At 42.4% G+C, this 27871-nt stretch overlaps 1 protein-coding gene across 1 annotated transcript; it reads left to right on the top strand.

Annotated features, from left to right (window-relative positions):
* Window positions 1-13: 13 nt before the first annotated feature.
* LOC104160879 (2-hydroxyacylsphingosine 1-beta-galactosyltransferase) lies at window positions 14-27491 on the top strand. Its single transcript, XM_009699128.1, has 5 exons — window positions 14-838; window positions 20309-20451; window positions 23055-23131; window positions 24609-24828; window positions 26489-27491. Exons 1-5 carry the CDS (start codon window positions 17-19, stop codon window positions 26850-26852), a joined length of 1626 nt encoding a protein of 541 aa, XP_009697430.1. The 5' UTR covers window positions 14-16; the 3' UTR covers window positions 26853-27491.
* The last annotated feature ends 380 nt before the right edge of the window (window positions 27492-27871 follow it).

Here is a 27871-nt window from a genome sequence, read left to right as displayed (position 1 = left end):
ATTTCTCATTTCAGCTATGAAGCCGTACGCTCCAGCTTTCATACTCCTGTGGAGTGCTGTCGGGATAGCGAGGGCTGCCAAAATTGTTGTCGTGCCGCCAATTATGTTTGAAAGCCATCTTTATATTTTCAAGACTCTGGCCTCAGCCTTGCATGACCAAGGTCACCAGACAGTGTTTCTCCTCTCTGAGGGCAGAGAGATTCCTCCGTCTAATCACTATAGACTTCAGCGCTACCCAGGGATCTTTAACAGCAGCACCTCGGATGATTTTCTCCAGTCCAAGATGAGGAGTATCTTCTCGGGGAGACTGACAGCCCTTGAACTGTTTGATATCCTGGACCACTATTCCAAGAACTGCGACATGATCGTTGGCAACCAAAACCTCATGCGTGCCCTGAAACAGGAAAAATTTGACCTGCTCCTGGTAGATCCCAATGAGATGTGTGGATTTGTTATAGCTCATCTCCTAGGGGTTAAATACGCTGTCTTTTCCACTGGCCTCTGGTATCCAGCAGAAGTGGGTGCTCCAGCTCCCCTGTCTTATGTTCCAGAATTTAACTCGTTGCTCACAGATCACATGAACCTATTTGAGAGGATTAAAAATACTGTTGTTTATCTTATTTCAAGATTTGGAGTCAGTTTTTTGGTTCTGCCAAAATATGAAAGGATAATGCAGAAATACAAGGTTCTGCCAGAACGGTCCATGTATGACTTGGTTCATGGATCCAGCCTGTGGATGCTTTGTACTGATGTAGCACTGGAGTTTCCAAGACCTACGCTACCCAATGTTGTTTATGTGGGAGGAATCCTGACCAAACCGGCCAGCCCTCTGCCAGAAGTAAGGTTTGCTGAGCTTTACAGTAATTTCTGTGGTATCTGGTTGACCTCATATGATGAGTGGCAGTTTTGAAGTGGTGAATTTCAAATAGGATCTAGTGTCTGTTGTTTTTGCTTGGTGAAATACACCTTTGGACTCACTGGAGGTAGGTTGGGGTGGTGGTGAGGGGAACTATCAGACACAAACTTGTCAAGATGAGTCCTTTGTGAGTGCAGGAAGTAATTTTGGTTTTGAGTAAGGTGTTTGATGGTACAGTAGGGGGAAAAAAGAGTGCACACTATCTTGGAAATTACATCTGTAGCTTCTAACCAAGTGTGGGTTACAATGGGAAGAAGGGAGAATGGATGAATGCTGCTTAGGCTTAAAGAAGCCTGCTGATAGCTTATACTATCTAATTTCATGGTATTAGTGTTTGTATGGAGAGTTTGCTTCCCTCGGTTTGATAGGTAAAAATGTCTTTAACACCAAGTGTATATAAGCATGAAGAAACTATGTGTAGGCCAAGAGATGGAGGTGATGTGAACTGGCATAAACAGCACCACTCCTGTACTCAGGTATGAATTTTTACTGTACCCTGACTGGCCATCATGTCCTGAGCTTCAGATAGAAATAGTGATAGTGATTGGACTGATGCCAGAAATCCTGGCTGCACAGATTAATTATTAAAGTTTGATTGCTTCAGTGTACCATGTGATCTTTGATACCTGATATCTAAGAATGCCTCTGTTCAGCAACACAATGGTGAGTGACAGGCAGAACAATTTCACAGAAAACCGTGCCATTTGCATTTCTGTGTATACAGAAACAAATAGATCTTGGAGATGTTTATTAATGGATGCTTCTGGCTGGGTGATAAATGGGTAGGTAGACCTGCAATGCTCAACAATTTGCTTCTAAAAATGCCTCATTCAGCCTTTGCTTTGGCATGAAAATTGCCAGGCCCACTTTTCCTCTATTTTAGCCTGAAAATCGGTCACGGAAGGCTGGGGTGTTTTTGTTGTTGTTTTTTTATCTATTTTTTTTTTATTCTTTGCATTGTTGGTAGTGTCATGACTTAGCAGTACCTTTTTTCACCAACTGGGAAAACTTCAGGCAATTTCCTGATTTGAGCTGCAGGACGTGGAGCACTGAGCCAATTCTCTTGTCTCTTTTTTTTTTCTCCCCTGTTCAACTTCAAGTGTGTCTGAGCTGAATGTGAGCAGGCACTTGCATCGCACTGAACATGCTGGTGGTTATATCCCACCGTATGCTACTGTCTCTTCTTCAGGGGGTCATCAGAGATGACCATAACGGTGCTGCTTCTAACTGGTTCTTCCTGCAGGTACTTTAAGGTGCTTGTGTTAAGAAGATGTCAGGCTGCGCAGATGCCCTGAGAAAGCAGACTGAAGGTAGCCCTGTGCTGTCTAAAAGTTCAGCCCCGTTCTCTCCAGAAAACCCTTGCTGGCTGGATTGAGTTTCAGCTCTTCGTTTTCCAAACCAGTATTTTCTTCTGTAAGAAGAAAAATGTCTTTGTTGCATGATAAATTTGGACACTATGTTAACATTGTCTATTTTTTGTCTCTGTAGATTGGTCTTTAGGGTAAAAAAACGAACTGTCCTCAAAGGCAGATACTTTCTGGGCTATAAAAAGGAGTGGAAGAAAATTAAAGGAGCAGTTTTCTTTCAGTGTGTTTTGCTGTCGGGATGTGTGTGTGTATAGATGCAAAGATATATATTTGTATGCACATCTATAAATATGTATTCAGAGCCTTTTGAGAGTATATTTCTATGTACTTTCTAAATTTACTCTGGAACCACAGATGTTAACTTGTTACGATATCTTAAGATGCAAGAAGGTGGAACAGTAGATAAAATTTCTAATATGACCAGACTGATAGTGACCTTGAAATAGACCTGTAGGTAGAGTATGTGCTGGCAAATACTTACTACAGTGTGAGGGGACACACCAAACCAGTGATTATTTGTGAACGGAGACATTATTTACCTTCTCTTCAGTTTTATCGAGCTATTAATTCTTACAATGTTCTAAGCGTGGGATTTGATGGAATGCGAGAGAGACAAAGTGAGTGTGTTCATCTTTCATCACGTAATTTGTCCATGCCTAAACTGTTACGCGTAATCCACTGTGGTATGTGTGGTAGGTAAATTATTGAGCAATCAGTTTGTTTTTACTGAACAGTTAGATAAAATTTATAACTGTTGCTTTATTCAGGCAGATTAAAATTGGATAGCTAGTGCTGTGACTGTTTTCAGTTATTGCTGCATCTCTAAGGCATGAGCCTTTGATTATTTTCTGCAACTTTTAGCCTGGTGCATTAAGGTAAGCCAGAAGCAGAGCTGGTTCGTGTTTCTGTGCTGGGCTGGAAACAGGGATGTTTCAGGAGCCATCCCGTCAATGAAAGCGTTGTTCCTGCCCAGAGATGATCATCCCAAACGAGGGGCATGTGGCTGGAGATAACGGCTTTAGCAGGCAAATTTAAGCTACTGTTACAAGCTGTTCAGGTCTCTTTACATTCTCTAAAACTGCTTATAAGTAGCCTGGTCCAATTTTTCTGGTAGAGAAATATTAGGGAAAAAATTTGTTGTTTTTTTCAAATCGAAAATATTTGCTCAACATAAAGTACCCAGGTGCCTCAGCAGTGACACTGCTGCCTCGTCAGCAGAGAGAGTTTGTTATTTTTTGGGGGGAAGGGGGTGAAAAGGGGAAAAAAGTAGTTTAACCAAATCAGAATTCCTACACATAACTGAAAAGCTCTTGCTCTCTGCCTTGCCTTTTTAAGATGTTTCTTATTAGCAGGAAACAATAATTAATCAAAGAGGAGACAAGACCTTTTAAACTGTTACGGGATGGCTGTTACTTAATTCTAGGGAATATGGTAGCTCTGTTTTGGGGTTGCTTGATGTCTGCACCTGTGTTTTCCTTAAACTGTCTTTAAAGAAAAGTTAGAAAGCCACAGCTTTAAAGGTAACACATAGCAGGAGGTGCTGAATATCCATGTCATGTAACAGCGCACGTGTAAAGGGAAGCAAACCTGACTCTTGCTTTGCTCTGTCCCATCTACGTTAACATTTTGGGTCAGGGCAGTGGAAGGGTTTTGTAAATCCCTTAGTCATCCCCACTTCACTTACTGCATGCGGCTTCCCTTTGTAGAGTATTTTTGATGCAGGTAAACTAGATTTATTTTGGAAGATGTTAAGTTGGAAGCTTTATTTCACCTGCCAACCAAATACTTGCTGGTGTCTGATAGATATAAGAGTCTGTAGCAGCGTTTGGCCTTTTAGGTGGCTTTAAGTGATGTACTTCGTGGGGGGGATGCTCAGATCGGGGACCACCGTAGATGTAGCCCCGGCCAAGCGCTGGAGTGTGCACGGTGGATATGCAGAGCCTCTCTCCTGCTGGCGTGGCCCTGGAGCAGGCTGCAGGCCCTGCAGGGACCGTATGTTAGCTGTGCATCTCGCACATCACCCGTGAAGGGAACCGGCCTTACCGGGGCGTATCCTTACTGCCCTGCGCGGGCCAGAGGCCAGCAGTAGCTGATGGTACAGTTAGCTCCCATGGCAGGCATGACGTTTAGCTGCTGCTGAGCTCTATAGCGATCACGGCTGTGGCGCGCAGCACCCGGCTGTGATATGCAAACTGCACGTGTGTCTTTGGGGTGCAGCCTGCCCGGGAGCCTTGGGCAGGCTCCGATCCTCCTTTTTGCTCTTCCCTCGAAGGCAGTGCCCGGTGTCGGTCTGCGCTTGGCACAGCATCCCTCGGCGCGGTTGCAGCAGTCGATGTGCTGAGGAGCGGGAGCCAAGAGCCGGCGAGGAGAGCAGCGTGTCCTTTGGAGGTCACCGCTCGGCACGACCAGGAGCTTTCTCCTCGGCAGAGCAGGGTTAGTCTTGCCCTTTACGGAAAGGCAGTACGTCAGTCTGAAATTCCTGACGGTGGCACGTTTCTTCTGTGCTCTTCTGATGCCTGCTGCAGGTGGATGAAGCTGGACATAACTTGTGTCGCTCTGTTTCGTCGTGGTGGGAGGGCTGGTCAGTGCATCACAGAGCTCGGTGTAGGCCATAGACACCCCACGGTTAGCTGTTTTCACAGTCCTATTTTCACTGGTTAAAGTGCGTGGATTTAGAAAAAGCTTCTTGCATAAATAGTGCGCTCTGTAAAAGACAAGGAGATGGTTAATGTGGCTGCACTCGTTACCTGTAAGTGAATAAAGTCTTATATGCGTGTCGGAAAGAGTCCAGAGTTCATATAGTTAACTCTAAAAAGAGTGTATCTTGATTTGCATAGAGGACAGTGTGAGCAGAATTAGCCTTAAAAGAGCAAAAGCTAGACACAGACCAAATACCAAGTCTTTAAGGTCATTGCTGACCTAGTATGAAGTGTGTGGTGGTACCTGGCAGTGTTTTCCAGGTAACTGGCAGTGGCCATTAGGAAAGTAAAAGGCTCCTCTGCCTCTCCTTAGTACACTTCTCCTGAGGGGTCTTGCGAAGCTGAATGAAGCTGGCTTTGTAAAGTAACACATGTTGGGGGAAACCTCTGCCATGACATTTGTATCTTGTGACTAGGTTGATAGGGAGCTAGGCAATAATCAGCCTGATAAGATATGTCCTTGAATCAAGGTAGAAACCGAACGGGCGCTAGGAGTGGCTGCCTTGGGAAATACCTGCTCCCTGGCGAGGAGGGGACGGAGGGCACTGGGAATGAGCAGGCGTCTTACCTGTGAGAAACGCAGCTGAAGTGTGTTTCAAAAGGACTCCTTCCCATCAACTAGCTGATGATGTGTGTGTGTTTGGACATGGGTTGGATCCTGCAGTTTGGATACAGTTGTACTTGAGATCATCCGTGTCAAAAAAATAAATCACAAACTAAAATGACGCGTACCCTGTAGTTTGTAACTTGGGCTGCTTTTTTCCACAGTTCTTAAAGTTTCCTGACTACCTCTGTAACACGGCTTTTTTTGATGCTAATCGTGAGGTGGTACTTTGGACTGAATGCCTGTTGTTGTTGATAGCAAAACAGCAACAATCACAGTTCAAATTTTTTTTTTTTGCTTTCTTTGATACCCGAGTAAACTAAATCTAGGCTAGAAAGGAGGGGGTTCATGCTTCTGAATTAGAAGCTGTCCTTTCAGTCATAGCTGTCAACAAATAGTACTTACAGTAACTTACTCCTCCCTGTAGATTTCTTATCTAACCTTGTTAGTAGATCTAGATCTCTGTAACAATTTGGTAGCTTTGAGGTATCTTCATTAAAAATGTTTTTTGAGTCTTGCTGACAGTTGTACAATTACTAGATGTGTGTTAGCTGATACTGTTTTTAAAATTAGATGGAAGAATAAAGAGACATTTCATTCCTTAGATCAGATTTTTCTCCTTCTTTCAAATTAAAGGACACTGTCTATAAGCTCTTGCAGACTGTAACAGTAGATTTTGTGCATGGCGTAGCACCATCACTTTTTTTTTAAAGTCTGGGAAATAGTTCATAGAGCTACTTTTGACAGTAAATTTCTGGTGATGTGAAGCAATTTTAGAGCTGTTTTAAAATGCATGTGATTGTCAGCTGGGGAGGCAGAAAGTATTTTAAGGATGATAGAGATCATGGGGCACTGTGTAAATTCTGTGCTGAACCATATGATCGTGTATTTTGGCTGTGAAATATATTTCCACATAAATCTTCTTCCACTGCCCCAACAATTGATCTTTTGCTACAGAAGTAAGCATTGCCTGAGCTCTCCGGGTACCCACAGTCATAAAACTGCCGTAGTCTCCAGCCTCAGATGCTCCAGTATAGCTGGGCTGACGAACCATGTCTGTTCCTGCTATACTGCTCCGTTTTAGATTTGGGAAGGTGTGTGTGACTCGGCATCTGCCTGAGTAGCGTAAGACACGGGGAAAAGGATACAGGGCTGATTTCAGAAGTCGGTTAAGTGTCTCCAGTAAAACTTGGTCAGGAAGGCAGGTCCTCCAAGCACACAGGTCAAACGTAAGCTGGCATTCAGTGATCTGTTGAACGAACACCTCTCTGGCAAGCCTGTGCTGTCCATCAAAAAGCAAGTTTACTTGGTTCACGGAGAGTAGTACGAGGTGGTTATTTCTTCAGCTCAAATGATTTTTGTGGACTGGGAATGGAAAATGCGAGGTTCAGAGCTTGGATGTTGCAAAGGTCAAATTATGAAAATTAAAAGCCACAGAAGTTACTTTGCTGTATTTCTTTATTTACAAAAAATCAAATGGGTTAATATAAGATACTATTATAAACAGGTTTTCTGGTTTTAAATATTCTAGTTCATCACTTTTGTATTGGAGTGAAGACATTAACAAGATGTATTCATTTCGGTAACGTGCAGAGCTCTAACTGTGAGTGTCACTTGCAAGTTTTTAAGACTGACCTGTGTGTAGGACAAATAATGAGCTAGTGCTTTCTCCATGGTCTACTTCTGTAGTGTACTGTAGGATAATTTCTAACATTATGCAGAGAAAAAGAAGATAGGAGCTTATTTCCAAGGGCATACTCTTATTCCCCAGTATTTGGAATGTGCTTGAATTTGAACAGCATGTTTGATGTGGGAAATTGGGAGGTGGTCAAAGCTGGCATTTAAGAGCAGCAAACCTAATTAATAATATTATTGACTTAAAAAAATCTTTATAATCGAATCAGCTTGCTTTTTTTCAGATGTTCTAGTTGCTTAAAGGCCATTTAAGTGAAGTGGATCACCTGTGTTTGGCTAATAATCTGTTTGGGCATTTATATACCCTGCAGCTGGGTTAGTGTTAGACAGCACCCCTTGGTTGGGGTGCTGAGATGTCTGCGGCTGGGGCCTCCAGGAGAGGATGGAGGCTGCTGAGGAAGAACCGAACGTGATGGATCGGGAGGAGAAGGGAGGGTCCCACGCCTGGCTCCCTGCCTCGGTGGCAGTGGCTGAGGGCAGGTGGTACGTAACCTCTTCTGTGGTATGGCTTCGAGCACCTCTTACCTGACCTTCTGAAGAGTGCTGGGAAAATCAGTAATGTATCTTCAGCTTCTCTGCCTAAAAAAGCATCTACCAAATTATGCCATTCTCATTAAAAACTTGCCTTCAAGGGAGTCGCAGTTTCAGGGAGTCAATTCGTGTTTGGCTGAAACCTGGCCTACAGTAATTTTTTCAGTGCCCAGGTTCAGTGGATGTACTTTACAGATGACCTGAACTAAAGCAGTCTTTCATACCCTAACTGAGCAGTCCTGACAGCTGCTTGTAGGTCACAACATCACCTTCAACAGAAGTTTCATTATTAACAATGCTGTCCTAGTGGTTTCATTTACTTTTTGCTTTTTAAATCTTCTGATTAGAGCAGTGTTTTGATTTTTTTTTTTTGAATGCAGTGTGACACCTGTGTAATTGAGTACTAACCTTCAGCTGCTGTGTTGCTGCTGGATGTAGCTCCGTTGCATCTCCCCATGTTTTCCCAGGCTGTGTGCAGCCTGCCCGGGGGATGCTGTGAGGCAGCATGCTGTGCCAGGGGCAGATAACCCTGCTCTGGGGAGGTGGGGGTAGGATGCCCGGCAGATGCTGTAGGGATTCATCCTGCATGGTGCTGGGCTGCCAGCCCTGCCTGCATCCAGACCCAGTGGCAACAGGGGCCCTTAAAGAGATGAAAACGGGGAGTTGCTCAGGGAGTGCCGATGTGGTGGTTGGCCTCTCTCTGTACTTTTTGCACAAAAGTGAGGGGGGATGCACGTAGATGGGGTCCTCCAAAGAATTTCTGAGCGCAGTCTCATCACCCTGACCAAGTGGAGGAGCAGAAGAGGAGATTAGGGGGTCTTGCTGAAGGTCTGAGGTCTTACCACTTCAGCACAGGTTCAGAAGCCAGCTGATCATAAGGTATGATGACTAATGGCCTGTTTAAAATATATAAATATCATATTAAAATCTATGTATATTAAGTGTGTGTATGCATACATACATATAGATACGTGTGTGTGTATATATATAAAAGTAATAAAAAAGAGAAGGGAGGATGTAAGCTTCAGGGAGAAAGAAAAGCTATTTAGTCTGAAGAGGGAATGAAGAAGTGGCTGTTATTAAATCAAAGCTGCAGGTTAGAATTGTATCTCCTACCATCCACAGAGCACAGGTGTCCTACTGGAACAATGAAAGACAAAATTTCCCACCTGAATTAGTTTTTAGTGTGGATTTATGGATGGGGCTGTATGTCAGTATCTGTAATGCAGAGGTCTGGATTTAAAATTCAGCTGCTTTTTAATTTTCTTCTTATGATATTAGCTGCAGTTTAATTTGACCCAATGTTTTATAGATGGAGTAAGTAAAAACAGTCTCTGTACTTAAACTGTCTTTTCTTAACTGTTACTTGTACAGCTTTTCTAAGATGTGCAGCTACTGAAGCTGTAGGAGGACTGGGAAAGCCTTGGTTTGCATTTTTATTTAATAATCCTAAACTTTTCTGTGTATCCTTGAAAGTTACATGATGGGGCTTCATGCTTAGAAAAGGGAATGGTTTTTTTGGTATTTTTCTAACAGAATATTGCCTCTGGAGTAACGTCAGCAAGGTTTTTAACTTGAATCCTGGATTTGAGGACACCTCTGGTGCACCTGCTACTCTATGCAGTCATTGTAATAACCTCTCTTGTAGGACAAGCTTCTTATTTTTGACAGCCTTCCATTCATTTGAAAGGCAAGGTTGCTTTCCCAGGGTGCTTGCCAAAGGTTCAGTGAATAATGGGTTTTTGACAGAGAATGTTGGATCAGGGAAGTACTTGTGCGGCACTTCTGTGGTTGACCTCTGGTTTTAGGTAGACCGTGTTCTTGGGGGCTTCCTTGGATACCCCTGTGACCCTGGAGAGGGCTGAGACACAGGAGAAAAAACAAAGGCTTGTGGTACTGTATTCCTTGCCTGCGTTTTCAAGTCTCAATTTAGTTCCTTGTTAAAGTTAAATGGACTTAAACATTCTGTCTGTATTGGATGTTATATGGGAAAGGGCAGTAGAAGCTGGGAACAAGAAAATGCAACATTTTAGACATTGAAATCTTCGTAAGGCTTTAAAGACTTTCTTTTTCCCCACTGCGTTTTGATAAGCCAAATATGTGGTGTATATATACCAAACAATTAGTGAGAAACAGAAAAGGAAAAAGTCTGTATTTCAACAGGACTGAATCTGTGTGTAATATTATTGAAGCAGCACTTTATCAACAGCATTATTAGATTAATCTGTGACAACCATGCACTTAGTGGTGCTTGGGGTCCTGATAGAGAACTGGTCAGATCTTACGGTTTGTTTCCCAACGGAGAGTGTTGGCATGGCTTTAACCAGCAAGTAAACACAGGAATTGCATCTAATGCCATGACCCGAGTATGCTTTTTCTAATGTCTGCAAAGTATTGGTTTTGGAGTTCTCCTACTCTATGCTAATAGGAGCTACAAAATTAACAGGAAAAGGGTGAGGATATTGACTGCATGGACTTTGTGTATGGTGGATTTCATGAACAGAATGACATTTATCAGCATCTTAATAGTATGTGGGGCAGGTCAGCCAACATCAGTGTATCCAGGGAAGACAAGATATAAACTTACTGAGACTTCACAAATACCCCACTTTTTCTGTTTCATTTTTAGAAGTTTCAGTTTGATTTCAGACAGCAGAAGAAATGGAGAGGAGAGGGGAACAGACCAGAAACAATGCATTTAGTTTCAGGTTTGCAACAGAGAGGAGATTGGTGGCCAACAGCAACTTGTACTGGAGGAAGGAGAACAGCGAACTCGCGGTTAATGTGGAGGGAAATGGTGGGGTGGGGAAGGAGCTTGTCCTGGGTGGGAGCCGCATGGCTGATGGTAATTGAACTGACTGAACCTGATGATAGGAAAAGGAACAAACCCTGATAAAATGAGTTGAGCACTGTTGCCTTGTGGCCATCACTTTTAAAAAGACAGGCGTTTAGTTGAAAAACCACCTTTGGAGTGTGACATAGGCGCTAGGGGATGCGGAGGTGTTGGGCTGAGCCAGCAGCAGGCAGCTGGATGGGTCGGGTTGGGGAGGTGCCGGCCATCCTCCGCTCCCTGCGGTCCCATCTTTGCTGAGGGCTCCCATCTCCTTTGCTTGTTGCAGTAATTTTTTTTTTTTAAAAAAAAACACCACCCTATTTTTGGCTGTAAACTGATTTACAAATTCATGGCAAGTAAATGCAAACAGCATACTTTGCCTAAAGTGATAGTGTTTCTCTAGGTTTGCTGTAGACTGACATGTTGTAAAATAGCTTTCCAACTATATGATGGGACCCATTTGTTTAGTGATGGTAAAGGTCATATAATGACATCCATATGACTGTTAACCGCCTGTGCTGAAACGTTGTGTTTTAGTAAAATTTGAAATGAGGTTAAAAATGTATTAATATAGCATTTAAATATTTAATGAGAGAAATACTGTTAGAAGATACCAAAAAAGTTAGGGCACTAGTAAAAATGGTCTGTGTACCTTTTCTGTTTATTTATCAGGGAGTATCTCCTTTCTAAAGATGGCTTCATGTGACTTCTTATTTATTTATTTTGAAATAGATCTGGTTTTGTCTACTCTAAGCAGCATTTTGTAGAAGTTGCATAGTATGCCTGTGCTCTCCATTGGGGAGTGGTGGTTTGCAACCATATTCAAAGAACAGACATTTGTGCTATTACACATTTGAATCGAGCAGCTGAACAGGGAAAGCTTCGGATATTAAACCCGGTTATGTTTGTATTTGTGTACTTTGTTTATCTGAAACAAAGCTCAGTATTAGGCACCACTGGTTACTGCCAGCTGGGTCCTCACTCTATAGTCACAGCTGTGCATTTAGCATCTAAGCCTGCTAAGAATAGCTAATTAGAAAATCAAACAGAACAAAGCTCACATAGTAGGGTTGGCACAATAGCATTCCTGTCTGAGAATGGTATAAAGATTTATTTTATCTTTTTTTTATTCCTCCCCCTTGCGCCTATAGTACAGCATAGATCAATAAGTGCTTATTCTCCCTATGCAAGCACAGGGAGAACCTCAGTAAAAGACCGGCGCGTACTCAAAAACCTTCACTCTTCAGTAATGTAGTGCCACGCAGAAATCATTACTCCTGGGCAACCAAACTTGGAAAAGCGAACAAGGCAAGGCCGTAGTGTCTGCTGCTCTGCAACGCCCTGACTGCAATAAATGTTACCCGCGTTGCAAAAGGAGAAGCCTGCTTAGGCAGCCTCTGGACAGGGTATATGCCAAACTCAGGGCAACGTTTTAAAAGCAAGCGTGCAACTTTGGAGGGGGTGAAGTGCCCCCAAGGCCAGTCTGCTACTGCGAGAAAGCTCCCTATGTAGGGAAGGAAGGGAATAGCAGCTGTCTGACCCCCTTTACCTGGTCTCTGCAAGTGCCGTCTCGCTCTGCAAGACCTCTAAGTGTGTTTAATTATCACTTATTAAAAGGGTATAGAAAGTGCATCTGATGTGGAATATGGTCGAAGATGAGTCGGTACTGCCTTTGGGACTGGGTATGCCGGGATCAGCCAGTCAACATAAGTGAAACTAGGTATTTTATATGAAGCTCCTAGGTAGGGACCTTCAAAAGAAAGTTTGTCACTTCAGTCTGTTACTCTTCTACTGTTTTGCTCAGAGAACGTGCATTTGCATGGAAGTTAGCGTGAGAACCAGCAGATGCCTGACAGGGTTTGGCACAGTGTTGTAATTGGGGCTCTGTTAAGCATTTCGTACCTTAACTTGCGTTGTTTGTTTTTTTTTTTAAATCACTTAAGTGAAAATGGTAATTACTTAATGTACATATTAGATGATATTTTGTTGGGGATGTATATAAAGCTATAATTGGATGAAAACCAAAATTCAGTTAGAAAATGTCATTCACAATTCACTTCAGAAACTGAAGATGTGCTATAGTGGACTTGCAGAATCATTGAATCATTATGGTTGGAAGAGACCTCAAAGATCATCAAGTCCAACCGTATAGCCAATGCCAGCATGCCCGTTAAACCCACTAAACCATGTCTTGAAGCGCCACATCTTGACAGATTTTCTGTCTTTCGCATGGGCTAAGCTTACCCGAGGTCGTACTGTGCCTGGTGAGGTGATGGGGATGGACAGGAGGAGGTGTGATGGCTGTAGCTGTAGGTGCTCACATTTATCCTTCGGATGAGCCTCTCCACTGAGTGTTGAGATAGCCTGGAGAAAACAGCCGCCTCCTTCACTCAAGACATTATTGCAAATACCTCTCCAATCCCAGACTTTTCAGCTGTGCTTAGTGTCTTAAAATCCTGGTATGCACCTGTGTGTCCAACTTAATACTTCATTAATATCAGCTTGTTTTCAGTGTGAACTTATAAAGAAACATAATTACATTTTTAATGCTTATTCAACTACAAGTTATGTGAGTACTTGATCTAAATTTTTTCAGAAATTCTATTGAAAATTTTACTTTCAAGTTCATAAAGGTCATCAAGGTTTGAGGGTTATAATTGAGGTTTAATTCCTGGTTTGGAAGGGGAAAGCCAGGTCTCTTTCTAAGCTGCTGGTCAGTTTGTCAGGTTTGCAGGGTTGCAGCAAAGTGGACTTGTCTGCTGGCTGTGCTAGGACTTCAAGTAATCGAGGCAAGAGTTTTTCTTTCTATACAACAGAAACTGAAAATACTTGTATTTGGGGAAAAAAGTGATCAGGTGCTCTGTTACGGTCACTGAAAGAGAGAACCATTTAAAGAAGTGCTTGTCTTTACAATGTATATGTAAGGTTTGAATTAACTGCAAAAGTCAAAGGTGTTTCCTTCTCACTTCTGTGTTCAGTTGAAGTTTGATGAAGAGTTTGACGAAGGCTCAGTAATGCATCTCATCATGTAATAATTCATGTGTCCAGTTCTGGGCCCCACACTTCAAGAAAGACATGGGGGTACTGGAGCGAGTCCAGAGAAGGGCAACGAAGGTGGTGAAGGGTCTGGAGCACAAGTCTGATGGGGAGCGGCTGAGGGAGCTGGGGGTGTTTGGTCTGGAGAAAAGGAGGCTGAGGGGAGACCTGATCGCCCTCTACAACGACCTGAAAGGAGGGTGTAGCCAGGTGGGGGTCGGTCTCTTCTCCCAGTCAACCGACAGGACAAGAGGACATGGTCTGAAACTGCACCAGGGGAAGTTCAGGTTAGACATTAGGAGGCCTTTCTTCACAGAAGGGGTTGTTAGGCGTTGGCATGGGCTGCCCAGGGAGGTGGTGGAGTCACCATCCCTGGAGATCTGTAAGTAAAGACTGGATGTGGCGCTTAGTGCCAAGGTCTAGTTGACATGGGGGTATTGGGGCAAAGGTTGGGCTCAATCCCAGAGGTCTCTTCCAACCAAACAGATTCTGTGATTCTGTGAACCCCTGTCCCCAGACCTTTACTGTAGGTTTAGACCTCAAAAGTCATAATTTCAAATACTAAGTATCCTTTCCTTACTTGAAAGAAACTGCACTGAATTTACAGCGAACCTGAACGTCATTTAAGCTGGGCAAAAGGAGATTGCTTTGAGCTGTAAAATGCTGCCTGAACAGGGAATGCCACTTTCAATGAAGGCAGCTCTAATGACTCATCCTGACTCAGTGCATCTTCATATGGTGTGTAATTAGATCAGGAAGCCAGAATGCGCTGGAGGTCAAAAGTGTAAGTGGATTTAAGAAAAAGAAAGGGAGGAACTCACAGGGGATCAGCCTAGGTGTCTGAAACTTTTTAGTGTACAGTGTTGGAGTGGTGGTTTCATTGAGACTGGTACTTGGGCTGTTAGGGCTAGCATAGCCTTAACGAGTGGAAAAGTGGGAAGGTGGCTAAAGCCTAGGATGGCTAGATATGCTGAAATTGTAGGCAAACACAATTGTCCTGTGGCATCAGTGTGTTCTCTTCCACAATTCAGGTTTGGCAAGAATAGCTCAAAGCTTACATTTTGCACTGCTCATCCCGCATCACAGTCACGGTGGTGTGCTTCCTAAAGTAAACATCAGGAATGTATGTGTGCGAATTAAGTGATGTCCGTAGCAATAATGCTGATGAAGTATTTAGTCTCTTTTGTGTGCCAAGATCATAGCTTGCTTTTTTCCCTACTTTGAGTATCACTTCTCTACCTCTGCCTTTGTCTACTGTGAGTATCGCTCTCTATCGCCACATAAAGAATAGGAGAAGTACAAGAAAATACTGAGCCTTTGTGCCATGGCCCAGCTCACTGTACCAGGGTGTTCAGATCCGTCTTGGAACCAGAGACCTATGAACGCCACTCGCTTGGATTCAGTTTCACTAGATCTTCGGCTTAGAAAGTCTGTGCTAAAGAGCTGTTAGGAGAAATAATTGTAAGAAGTTAAAGGAACCTGAGAATAATGGACTGCTCCAGGTCATGAACTCGGGGAGCTCTACAAGGAGGCAGTAGAAATCCCTCGTTCTTCATTGCTTGATTTTTACCCAACTCCTGTGTTTTTTGCAGTGCTTAGTGATCCCATTTAATTAAGGCTGTGTTATGCCAGGAATTACACAGAAGTATGCAAAGAGAACCCTTGTCCTGACAAGTCTGTAGTTCATTGTCTGCAGCCTATGCATGGTCCTGATCTCCAGCACCCCTCTGGGGAAGCAGATTGGAAAGGGGCTGCAGATCAGGAGGCAGGCAAGCAATTCCTCGTTACTACCAGCATGATGTAAAGCTTAAGTAAAAATAGGACAAATTTGAGTGGGGGGAAAAAAAGAACCTTTCAGTTGATGTCAAAATATGACAAACTGAGTTAAAACTCTTCTGGATCTTCTCGAGGTTGATACAGGACGGTTTTGACCTTAACTCTGAGGAATCAAAATCATATTATTTCTAATTTAGTGTCCTAAAAGAAACCCTGAGGACAACTTCAAGTTCCTTCACTTCTGATTTTTGTTGGCCAGGCATCATCCAGCTCTAGTCTGGAAGCCCATGGTAGCAGTGTAGGCTGTTCTGTCTGAGCTAAGTCCCTGCCTGCTGCACTTGCATTAATCGTTACGTACCAGTTGGATCGGAACTGATTTGCACCTGACCAACTCAGAGCATGGCCAACCTCATTTCACATGTCTCTTCCTTGTGTGGACCTGACTGCAGGGGAAGCATGGTTGATTTCTGAAGTTAATTAAAATCTTTCCCTGCAGACTTCTGTTGCTTGGGTCCCAGTTTGAGAGGGAGCTCTCAGATAATAAGCTTCAGTTTATACAAAATAAAACACTTTTTGTATGCCATTGATTTTTATTTTTTTTATGTAATGCCATTTAATACGGTGAACAAATTCCATCTTCGGAGCCTGATGGCAGGATCTTGTCTTGCCTGTCAAGATTTTAAGTTCCCCTTTGTGCATGTTATGTTCCATGGAAGCAGTGGGATTACCTTCAGAAGGAAGGGTTACAAAGGTTTGGTGATGAAATCACCCATAATAATGCGAAGCAGGTTGCTTTGCTATTGCACAACCATAAAATGCAAAACCCTGTTTGTAGGGTGACTCTAACTCCTTGGAACATAGTGAGGTTCCTTTCTTCTTTTCCTCCACGTAAAATTCTAAGTACTTAATAGCTATTTGTTGTTATACATGGGGATCTTTGAATGCCATTTTAAAAGTTCCATTATAAAGAAACATTTTATACTGCCTCTGTGTTTACAAAATGATGTATAATTATTATTATTATGTGAATACGTCACAGAGTTGTGAAGTCTCAGAGTTTCTAATGAAGCACAGAGGAGCAGTAGCCTTGGGAGATGTTCCTCAGCTAGAGCAGACTGATCTCTAGCAGCAGAAATGGTGTGTCTGGCCAAGCAGTAGTAGTCACAGGTGGGACTTCCCGATGCTGAATGAGAAATATATCAGCAGGAGTGCCAGCTATCCTCTTCTCATCCTTACTATTGCCATCCTTGCCTCATTCGCTGAGCCAGTTTTCTCACTGTTGAAGGCTATCACGTTGATCAGCCTGATTTTTCTCTCCGTAAATCCATGCTGACTGCTCCACTCATGTTGTCTGGAATATGTTTGAAAGTGACCTCCAGGATTATTTGTTCCATGACCTTCCAGGGATCGAGGTGGAGCTGAGCAGCCCATTCCCTGGATCCTCCTTCATGAAAATGCAAGTGGTACTTGCTTTTCCTCACACACAGAGACTTCCCCCCCCCCCAGTCCACAGGAATCTCCTCCATTTGCCCTGACCTTTCAAAGATAATCAAGAGTGACCTTGCAGTGACATTGGCCAGCTCCTGGTCACCTGCTGGGACTTCGGGGTGCATCCTGTCAGGTCCCATATACTTGTGTACGTCCAGTTCATTTAAGAGTAGCCTAGCCTGATCTTCCACTGAGGGTGGGTCTTCCTAGCTCCAGACTTCCCTTCTGGTCTGAGGGACCTGTGATTGCTGAAGGCCAGCCTTACCAGTAAAGGCTGAGATGAAGAAAGTATGAGGTACCTTGACCTTTACCGTATTTTTTGTCACCAGGTCCCTTGTCCCATTCAGCAGTGGACCCGTGCTTCCCCTGGTCTTCCTTTTGCTGCTCATGTACCTTGCTGCCCTTTGTGTCCCTTACCAGATTCAGCTGCAAATGGGCTTTGACTTTCCAAACCCCATCCCTGCGAGCTCAGGCAGTGCCTCTGTATTCCCCCCAGGCCACCCGTCCCTGTTTCTACCTCGTGTATGCTTCCTTTTTACATCTGAGTCTTGCGAGGAGTCCTTGGTTCATCCTTCTGCCGCCTTTGCTTTTTTAACTGCCCATCAGCATGAACCATGCTTGAGCTTGGAGGAGGCGATGCTGGAATATCAACCAGCTCTCCTGAACCCCTCTTCTCTCCAGGGCTGTATCCCAGGGGATTCTTTCAAGCAGGTCTCTGAAGAGGCCAGAATCAGTTCTCTTGAAGTCCAGGAGATGCTGCTGTTGTCTTCCTCGTCTGCTGAGTATCCTGAACTCCTCCCTCTCACGGTCACTGCAGCCAAGGCTGCCCCTGACATTTGCACCCCAGACAAGATCTTCTTTGCTTGTACATACGAGGCCCAGCGAAGTGTCTCCTCGCGTGGGCTTCTTAAGCACCCATGTCGTGGAGTTGGCATCCAGAAGGCACTCCAGAAACCTCCAGGTTTCTGCCCCTCCAGTGGGTATCAGAGTGGGTGAGTGCCCTGTGAACACCAGAGGCTGTGAATGTTGGGCTGCTTCCAGTTGTTGGAAGAAAAAAAACCACCTTGTAACAAGTGACTTCAGCTCTCAGAATATCACTTGATCGAATGTCACAATGGGCAGAGAGCTGTCTTTTACAGCATGGTACTCGATTGCTTGTCAGAATGGTTTGTCCTAGAGCCCACAAAAGGCTGTTCTGTATTTAGCTTTAAACAATAAATAGGAAATAGTTCAAGATGTAACTAGTTGAACCACCGAGTAAAAGTGACTATCTTATAATTACGTTTGCAGCATGCCTTAGGTCCTTCAGTAAAGTTCAAGGACAAACTTTAAATTGCAAAACCACTTGGAAACTTTCTTGTCAGAAGTTCAGCCCATAATAAATGATTCGGCTTCGAGGCAGGTTGCAGACACTTCCCCTCCTTCCCCTTCTTCCCCCTTCCTCCACAGACATAGGAAAAAAAAATTATGGAAAAGGTGAACTGGAAAAGGAAGAAGAAAAACAAAAAAGTGTGGATTCTAGAGAAAAAGGAAATCCCTCTTTCACTGCCTAGCGGAGACTAGTGTACAGCCAAGCCCCGGTGTCACGTGCAGGTCTTTGTTAGCCCTGCTGGTTTTTGTGGTAGCTTTGGTGGGGTTGTGCTCAGATAGGGTAACGCCGTGCTACCCTCTTACTGTCTGGCCTGCTATTTATTACCAGGACAAGAGGTGCATTGTGAACAGGGCTCTTAATTTTCTTTTTACTCGTTTCCTATTGCTGTACTGGTGTTGAACAGGCTTACGCTTAAATTTAGTGAGCCCAGAATTAAATCATATTCTGGGAAATAGAAGATATTCTTCAGCAGACTGACCTGTCTGCATGTCAGTGGTACAGTTTTTTTAATTCCCACTGTCAACAGTTGCATTGGAAAAAATAGAATTTAAATCTGTGTTTCCAAAAGTAAAGGATACACTGAGCTTTTACCTCTTTTTTTTTTTTTTTTTTTTTTTTGTTTTTTCGCCCCCCGACACCAACCAACCTTTTCTGAGACTTGTTTAGCTGGCAGCTCTGCTCTCTCTCGTACGCTCGGATGGTTTTTCCTCCCACCCTGCGGAGCCCTGCTGTCGTGGTGGCGGTGGGTCGTGGTGTCTGCTGGCTTGCTTTGTCCTCGGTGACACAAACCCCATTTCCTCCAAGTCAGCCCGGGCGTCCGGATGCTGCGGTTTTCTTTACAACTTAACTGTGACTTGCCTGAAGCATCAGCTGTGAAGGAACTACCTGTGAGTGGATCCAAGGCACCGAGGTGTTTGGTGCAATGAAACCCTGGGCCGGCCGTGGTTCTGCGTGGGGCCAGTGACCACGTGTGGGCTGAGCATCTCTTGGCCAGAGCCCCACGGCCCCGTGCGGTGGAAGGCAGGGGCCTGGCCCTGCTGTAAAAGCTGCTGCCTCTGAACTTGAATCTCACGGCGTGGTCGTCGGGTTACCCCCAGGAGACTGATGTTGGCTCTGCCTTCAGAGCGCTTCCGAGCAGCCGCGGTACCGCAGACCTCTGCTTTCGGTGGTGTTGCCTTCCTTGCCGAAGTTGAGGCAGCCCTTGAATCAAGAGGGGCAGCGAAAAATGACGTTGCAAGAGACTCAATTTCAGGGTAATCACAGGAGGAGGATGAGCTTAAGGATGTAAAGGGCTTTGGCCTTTGTTATGCTTGTGTGTATTTAGTATAACGCTGGTGACTTGCAGTGGAAGAGGCACGGAGTTAGGTCTGAGTAAGATAAAGCGTATAGGTCCAAGAAAGAGGGACATCCACCCTGTACTTGCCATGCAGATGCAGTGTTGTTCCTTGAAATATTGGAGCAGTGGAAACTGAAGGTGTGTTTTGAAGTTCTTGCTTCTTTCAAGTTGTGTTTGTTTGTTTTATATAAAGGGAAGAAAAACAGCCTTTTTGAAGTACTCTCGCTTTCTTTAAGGCTAGAAACCCCACGGTTAAGTCCCAGACTTCATTCCTGTATTTCCTGTGCTGTACTTCCAGGCTGATACTACAAGGTGGATCTATTTATATCTTGCTGAGTTAAAACGTAATGTGTTAACTTGTGAATGTGTGTCAACTGATCAGTTAAGAAGGGACAAATTGTCTTATGAAACTGGTTGCTAATATGGAAGCTAAAACAAACACGGAAGAATTTTGCTGTTCGTAGGCTGTACTGTGGGTTCTGAATCATCGAGTCATTGTACTCGGTGACTTCTAAAACGTTTATGACTTTTGAAACTTGGCTTGTGAAGTAACATAGGGACCAACAACTGTTCTTCCTAAACAGTGTTTATTTAATCTGTTTCTGTGGCTTATCTCTGCTTCTACAGTGCTCAGTATAAACTTTCACTTTAACAGGATCTCCAAACGTGGGTGAATGGTGCTAACGAAAATGGCTTTGTCCTCGTCTCATTTGGAGCTGGAGTGAAATACCTGTCAGAAGATATAGCAAATAAGTTAGCACATGCTCTGGCCAGACTGCCCCAGAGAGTTATTTGGAGGTAAGTGCAATGATAGATGTCCGTGGGGTGATTTGAAGTGTGTTTATTTCCTATTGCACCATCTTGATCTAGAGTTGCAGAAGCTGAAATTGAGACACTCTGGGTGGCACAGAGGACCTGACTCTTTCAAAAGACGCTCTTTGTGGAAATGTTGCAGTCCCCTGGTAATAAGGAGGGGGAATGATTTTGTGGCACAATAAGGCATAGGTTATACTCGGATGCTGAGTTCATATCCCAGAAGGATTGGGGACAGGGAAAAGAGAGTCTGAGGTTATAACATTTGTGACATGCTGTCATCATTTCTGATAAAGCAGCCACCCTAGGGAGCAAGAATGACATCCTGCTGATTTAATCCTAGGTTTTCTTTCTTCCTTCTCTTCTTTTGCCTTGCTTTTTTGGGCCCTTTCTCCTCTTTTATCTGTGAACATAGACTTTCATAATTGCTCGTCTCACTTATCTTTTTTTTGTGAGAAATTGGAGGAAGAAAAATCTGCAGGAGTAAAAATCAATAAATAAGCTTTCTTGGCTCTAAAAACATCTTGAGTGGCACTCTCAACTTACTGTAAAAATCCAAGAACTGTTTTGTCAGCCCTGCTTCACATGGAGCACTGCTCTGGAATACAATTCAGAGGAATTCATGGGAACCATTGGTTTCCAAATAATCAGCGTCGTACAACTTACGACTGCTGTCCTTGCTACACTTCGAGCTGTATCAGCAGTCTATTTAGCAAGCTGTCCCCCCCCCATCTCTTCAGGACTGTTTTCACTGCTGTGTGTAATTGAAATAGTGAAGCCCACTAATGAACAGGAAAATGGAAGTTCTTCAGGTGGCACTGAACCTTTGGTAGTTGCAGTAAAGATCTCATTAGTTTTTGTTTGGGGTAGAGCCACTACATGTTTGTTTCTTATGAAGCCTGCAACGCTGCTTGGCTTGTAATTATTAGTCCCAGCTGATCTTACTGCTTTGCTTTTGTTTATCCTTTCATCATGTTTTCCCTGGAATGTTTTTCTGTAGGAAGTATCTACTTTCTGTAATAAATAAATCAATTTTTAATGGATTTTTCTTGAGGCTAGCTTTTTTAATGCAAAAGCAACAATTTCAGTTGAAACCTTCTGTTAAAATTTTTAATTTTTCTGGCTTGTATTTCCATACCAGTGCTTTTTTGTTATGTTTTTTGTTTTGTTCTGTTTTTACCTGCAGTCTATTATCTGCTGAATGGCTTTTTGGATAAGGGAACCCACCTGCTCTTTTTTTCCATCATGATAGGTGGAATGGGAAGATATCTCTGGGACTAGGTGTGAGATGTGGTCTTTGGGAGAGCTGAGCAAGTGGCTTTCAGTCACCCCAGTGGGAATTTGAGATCCGTAATTAAATACCTAAATATGAAATTGAGTCCAACTTTGCTTTGATATTTTTTTTTCCTTCAGATCATTGACCTGTGGTCTGTGTTGGATGCAAGTGATTGTTATACTAGATGCTTCTGAAAATGAGAAAGCTAGTCCTACTTGGTAGTCTTATGTCACGATGCCAAATCATGGGGATCACTGTAGTTCTTTATATGCTTCTGATGATGGAATACTAGTTAGAGCCAAAACCAGTAGCATAGTTGGTGTTTTTTTTTGCTTTTATATACCTTAGCATAAATAACGTAGGCTTTTTTCAACATACAGAATATACAAGCCAGTTGTAAAGATGTATGGCTTGCTTAATTTGGAAGATGTAGGTGATTCTTTATGAAGTTACGGTTCTAATACTTTCTAATAACCAGAATATTTTTAAGTCATTTGATGGAGCTGTCACAAAACAGCTCTATCCTCTAGTAGTCACAGTCTTTTCTGTTCAGAATGTATTTAACTTTCTGTATTAACTGTGTGTAACATTAATACGTAAATCAGTTTGTACTTTGAGCCTGTATTTTTGTGGGCTAAACTCTTCCAGCAACCTCAGGTGAGCAAGATGTTGTCATTGAGTTTCAGACAGTTGTGTAAGTAAGAAAAATACACGTCTCATAGTCTGATCCCAAACTTTTCATCAATAGCTTATTGCCTCATAAGCTGAGCTGTCAGCCTTTCCCTTGCTGGTATTAGTAACTCCTTTTAAAATCAGACCGTGTCAGTTATCAAGAGCTACAGGGAACTGGCCAACTGAGAGGGAATGCCTCCTGTTGATGGTAGGGATCACTGTTTGTGTGCTGATGGGATGTTCTTGGTGGAGCTATTTATCTAGCATCAGCTAGGCTTTTCAGTAAAGCAATGGGCTTGGAACCACAGAGAGGTTATAAAACCTCCTGCCAGTCACAGTGGTAAGTTTTAGACATGCTTTGAGAAGGAACTATGTTGCCATTATATTAATAGAAAACATTGCATTTCAAGCCAGATTGCAAGGAAACAGAATGATGAAAGCCTGAAGCTGGAAGTTATTAGCTATTTACAGCATTTTGGTTGAGCCTATTTTGTTTTCTTGTAATAGTGAGTAAATAGTATCCCCCTGTAACTGGAAATCTGCTTACGGCTCATGGATCATTTGGTTTGATTCTTTGGTTTGAGTTAATTGGTTTTGGAGGTCTTCATAACTTAGCTTCCATTTGATTTTATTGTTTTAGGTTTTCAGGAAACAAACCAAGGAATTTAGGCAACAATACGAAGCTTATAGAATGGTTACCACAAAATGACCTCCTTGGTGAGTATCTATTTTGATCATATCTTGCATATTCTTACTCGAGTTCAGGTTGCTCTTCCAACAATGCTCTGAATAAGCAGTCGTCATAAAGCTAGGATAATTTCTGTAATGGAAGTCATAAGCAAGAATATAGAATTTGTCAGAATTTCAAGATGATGAAATCAAACACCTTTCTGATGTTTATTATCTTTCCCTGATACTAACTAAATTTTTTTTCCTTAAGTTAATAAGGTGGAAGGACATGGTTATTCCAAAGAGTATTTGGCCTAATAAATGGGAAGATCTTTTGACAAGGGTCATTTATACCATAGAAGCTGTGCAGTTTGAGAAAAAGTAATTATTAAAGATAAATAAGTAGGAATTTTCTTGAATATGCTATTTTAGGGAACTGATGACTGTAAATTTCAATTTCTCTGTTACGAAGAAGAATGGTATGGTGTTCACTGGTCTCTTCATGGAAGAGTCATAAAACTGAGCATACAAAATTTGTTCATGTTGCATCAAAACAAGTCTTGGGGATCTGTACGTGCTGCTGTATATATGCACATTTATTTTTCTCTGAAGAGAGCTCTAACAGAACTTGGGCGTGTGTTGCAAGCTGATAATAACCTTTCTGTTTAAGTAACCTGAAGGTACTCCCGGTTCTCAGGTGCAGAGAGGAAACTTGATGTTATTCCATCTTTTGATAAAGACTGTTAGAGTCTAGGTATTTTTTTTTTCCCCACCCTTCCTTCCCTGTTGAAGGGTAGCTGAATACCTTGCAGATCCAAGGGGCTGTAGAATATTTATGGTTGTCTCTGGGATACCTGGATGTTTGCCTGTTTGCAAAACAGCTCCAGTGCTACGAAGGGCGCTGATGAATGCATTAAGCATGTGTGTGTGCAGTGTGTGTGCATGTCAGCTGGAGTATTTATTATAATGTAATGATTAGGCAAATGACTTTCAAAGCAGGTAGATTTGTTTTGGTTACTAAATTGCTCTCAGGCAGTCTCATTTTTCCATTACATGAGGTTGTTACCATTATTGTCAGATCTTGCTAGCCTGAAGTAAGGCACATGAAACTCTAGAGAGAATGTAACATCAGTTGTCCTGTCATTAAATAGCTTGTGTTTCATATGAATAATGAGGAAAAATGCTCTCTCCTTGGTTCATTTGTACTGCTCAGCTTGTTGTAGTCACCACCTGCTGCTACTCAGGAGTAAACAATGTATATTAATTACTCCATTAATAATTTTACACTACTCATATACACGAGAATTTTCCTTGCATTGGCTGTTCCCTCTCCCTCCCTAATGCATGTGAAATTTCAGCAGAGTGGGTTTAAGGAGAACTTCAGAACAAGTTGCATTCATTTTTGCCTTCCCGAATTACAGCCACAGAACCATGGCGACAAACATGTTGTACCCAGTTTCTTCAATAACTTTACGTTGAGGAGATGTAAATGTTTTTCTAATCTTCATGCCTCTTCTGGTTTCAGGTCACTCTAACATTAAAGCTTTTCTTAGCCACGGAGGTTTGAACAGCATTTTTGAAACCATGTACCATGGGGTCCCGGTGGTGGGGATTCCCCTTTTTGGAGACCATTATGATACTATGACTCGCGTGCAGGCCAAAGGCATGGGAATATTGTTGAACTGGAAGACTGTCACTGAAAGTGAATTGTATGAAGCCCTAGTAAAAGTTATTAATGATCCCAGGTATGGAATGAGCAATTGTTTCTTACTTTTAAGTTATTGTTAGGAGTTAAGTATGCATATACAGAACCTTTGTGCAAGGTGAGAAAAAAAAAAAGAAAAAGGCATGTTGGGATTTATTTGTGTGTACAGTTGGGACAAGTCTTTGGATAGTTGTCCCATTTCACAAGATTACTCAGTTGATCAAGTTCCTGTGTAGGTGCTAGCCTCGTTGCTCAATATACCCAAACTTGATTTGTCTCATTTGCTTTTAGGGACAGTTGCCATGTGAAGGGCAGAAAGGTTACAGAAGCAAACCTGTCCTGACTTATTCCTTGTTGTAGACCAATGTCTCTTTGTGTGTGTCTTGATTACTCCATATTTAGCAGTCTGTCTGTTGTGCTGCCTAAGGGACCTGGAGCAAAATACACCTATACAATTGTAGGGTGGCATGTTTGGATTGTAGCTAAAAGTATGGATGTATTAAAAAAGAGTGACTGTTTTCTACCATGATAAAGTTTTTAAAAAGAAATAAATTATTTTCCCATTCTGGCTGGTAATACCTCTCTTAAGGTCAGGAAGATCATTTGTACAATGACAATGTTCCTACAAATTATTATGCATATGAGGACTCCAGTCTGGTTTTGGTAAACTTTTTTCTGTTACTCAAGTGTAATAAGTAAATGCCCATGAACTAGGTATCATAACTCTTTCTAATTCCAGCAAACGAATTTGCTCAAGAATATTAAAAGTGCAGGGAGAGTCACTTCACAAGTTGTTCCAAACTCTTCTGTTTCAAACATCTGTGATGTTCAGACCATCTTCATATCAAAAATGAGGTCTTAGCTAGCGGTTTATTGTATCGGCTAACAGTAGTTTTGGAGCATGGTGCCGACGATGCTTCTTGCTTTCACGGGAGCAAAGTCTTCAAGCGGCGCTTGCCTTGGGAAAGGAGAACACCGTAAGGAGCGAGCAGCAGAACCGCAGGGAAGGGGGATGTCGCTAAAGAGGTGTCGATAACATCAGTTGCATCACCTTTCCGTTGTGCAATTATCCTTAATATAAAGGCAAATCCTGCATAAATAACCTGTTGACCCTGCAACTGCTGTGAGGGTGGAGAGAAGGAATTTGGCATGATCAGCTGCTGGGGATGGCTTGTTGAGAAAAATAGAAAGCTTTAGGCTGAGCTCTGGACCCAAGCAGAAATAGTCTATTGCGCAATCAAAACCAAGTTTCTTGCTTTGTTCTGTGTTTCTCTAGTAATTCAGTTGCTCAAGAACATAAATGGGTGGTGTGTTAGACGGGGTGTGTTGCCACTTCTACAGTGGGAACAGCAGATGTGCCTCACTTGATAGGATTAATTTAGGATTAGATAAGGCTCCCCTCTGGCAACAGGTCAGCTTGGCTCTTCATCACTTTGCTGGAGGGTGGATTTCTGCCTTTAGTCACACAGGAGTCTGCTTTTCTAGTCTTTTTTTGTCAATGAGCTGTAAGGGCTGATTTAAAAACAGATTATATGCCTTGTCTAGCCCTCTGCATGCTGGTGGTCGCAAGAGTCCTGCGGTGATATGCTGTGTGATCTGAAGAGGCTTAAGTATATTTACGTGTTTGCAGGCTTGCGTTGCCCAGAGTGCTGATGACGATTTTTCCTTTCTTCTCTTTTCTTTCTTTTTCTTCCCCGCAGCTACCGACAGCGGGCCCAGAGGCTGTCTGAGATTCACAAAGACCAACCTGGTCACCCTGTTAACCGGACTGTATACTGGATTAATTACATTCTCCGTCACAACGGAGCCCAACATCTACGTGCCGCTGTTTACAGCATCTCTTTATATCAGTATTTCTTACTGGATATTGCCTTTGTCGTACTAGTGGGTGCTGCCTTACTTTATTACATTTTGGCCAGGATAACAAAATTTATCCGCAAACAAAGCAAACATTTTTGGTCAAATGACGACCATAGTGCTGTTAATGGACATTACCAGAATGGGATACCAAACGGCAAGTATAGAAGAAATGGCCACATTAAGCATGAAAAAAAAGTGAAATGAGCCAACCGCCCCATGTAAAGTAGTAATGAATCAGATCAGTAATCGAATTTTATCGCTGTAACTTAGTCTAACAACTACTTAAAACCTCAATAAGCAGTTCTAACACTCCCCTTCAGTATATAATATTATGTGACAAAATTCTATGGAACTAAGAAAAGTCTTTAAAAAAAAAAAAAAGCAAGCACAACATAAAATGGAAAATATTTTATTCTTACTACTGATGCAGAGAGGTTATTTTGGCACTGAAGTTTTTAGAAGCCTTAATTCTCTAAAGTTATATGATGACCGTATTTATGAATTTTCAGTTTTTAAAAGTTAAATGTGTGTCCCAAGTGAGGAGAGGTTTCTTTTTATTTGCAGAGGTTTTTTCCTTTTATTTTTTTATTATTTTAATATATCCATCTTTTAGCTGGGAGAACTTTAGTGCTTAGTTCTGTGTTTCTTTTGTTGAAGGTTCAACATGTTGTGCAAGAATGCAGTTTAAAAAAAAAAAAAAAAAAATTCCCAGGTTGCGGACTGAGAACACAGACATTTTAAAAAAAAAAAAAAAAACGAACTTAAAATGAGCACTGAAGAAAAATGGCAAAAGTACATACTCGTTTTACTGATAAGCTGCATGACTCTTCTGCTCACTACCAGTACTTTGGAGACAAGGGTCTGGAGTAAGTCTACAATATGTCCTAATTTTTAATTATGCAAAATTTTATTTGTTGCCTTCCTCTGAATATATAATTTATGCCATGAAAATATTAGGGAGTTTTATTTCAGTCTAAAATATGGCTGTGTGGTAAATAGATTTGCATAATTAAGAAAAAGAAATGAACAGCAGCAACAGCAAAGAAAATCTAGCCCTGTGCTTAGTGCAGAAGGTTTTTTTTAAGGCCCAGAGCTGTGCAGAATCAAACCACTATTTGGGGTTTGTTTAAAAAAACCACCTCACCGCCCCTCCGCAAAGTTGAATGTCTTTCCTATTAATTCTCATTATTATTAAGTTCTTTCTAAATCGCAGTGTTGTAGAT

The sequence above is a fragment of the Cariama cristata genome, unplaced genomic scaffold (genome assembly GCF_000690535.1).
Source record: "Cariama cristata isolate BGI_N322 unplaced genomic scaffold, ASM69053v1 scaffold35400, whole genome shotgun sequence".
NCBI classification, from domain to species: Eukaryota; Metazoa; Chordata; class Aves; order Cariamiformes; family Cariamidae; genus Cariama; species Cariama cristata.
Note: the sequence above shows the minus strand (reverse complement) of the source record. Positions and strands in the feature narration are given on the sequence as shown.